The following is a 214-nucleotide window of genomic DNA, read 5'->3' on the forward strand; positions in this document are numbered from 1 at the left end:
GGGCTGACCCGGAGAGCATCGCGGTGGTAGCCAGCCGGGTGCTGGAGCTGTCCCTCCCCGCTGCCCCGGCGCAGATCCACCGCCTGGCTGAGGAGATCAAGATGCGGGTGCGCAGCCTGGCCAGCGTGGATGCCATCCTGGAGCAGACGGCCGGCGACGTGCGCCAGGCTGGGCAGCTGCTGCAGGATGCCCAGCGGGCCAGGTGAGCCCAGGG

The 214-nt window shown here is 72.4% G+C and overlaps 1 protein-coding gene across 1 annotated transcript in view; it reads left to right on the forward strand.

The window, feature by feature from the left end:
- Positions 1–206, forward strand: part of LOC103803366 (laminin subunit beta-2-like) — a gene marked incomplete at its 5' end in the record, with an annotated part of 3,315 nt that extends 3,109 nt beyond the window's left edge. The window contains one exon of the mRNA XM_009075914.1: positions 1–206. This exon is cut by the window's left edge and continues 1 nt beyond it. Within this exon, the coding sequence (XP_009074162.1) occupies positions 1–206 (206 nt within the window).
- Between the last annotated feature and the right edge of the window lie 8 nt (positions 207–214).

Source organism: Acanthisitta chloris, unplaced genomic scaffold, assembly GCF_000695815.1.
Source record: "Acanthisitta chloris isolate BGI_N310 unplaced genomic scaffold, ASM69581v1 scaffold29985, whole genome shotgun sequence".
NCBI lineage: Eukaryota > Metazoa > Chordata > Aves > Passeriformes > Acanthisittidae > Acanthisitta > Acanthisitta chloris.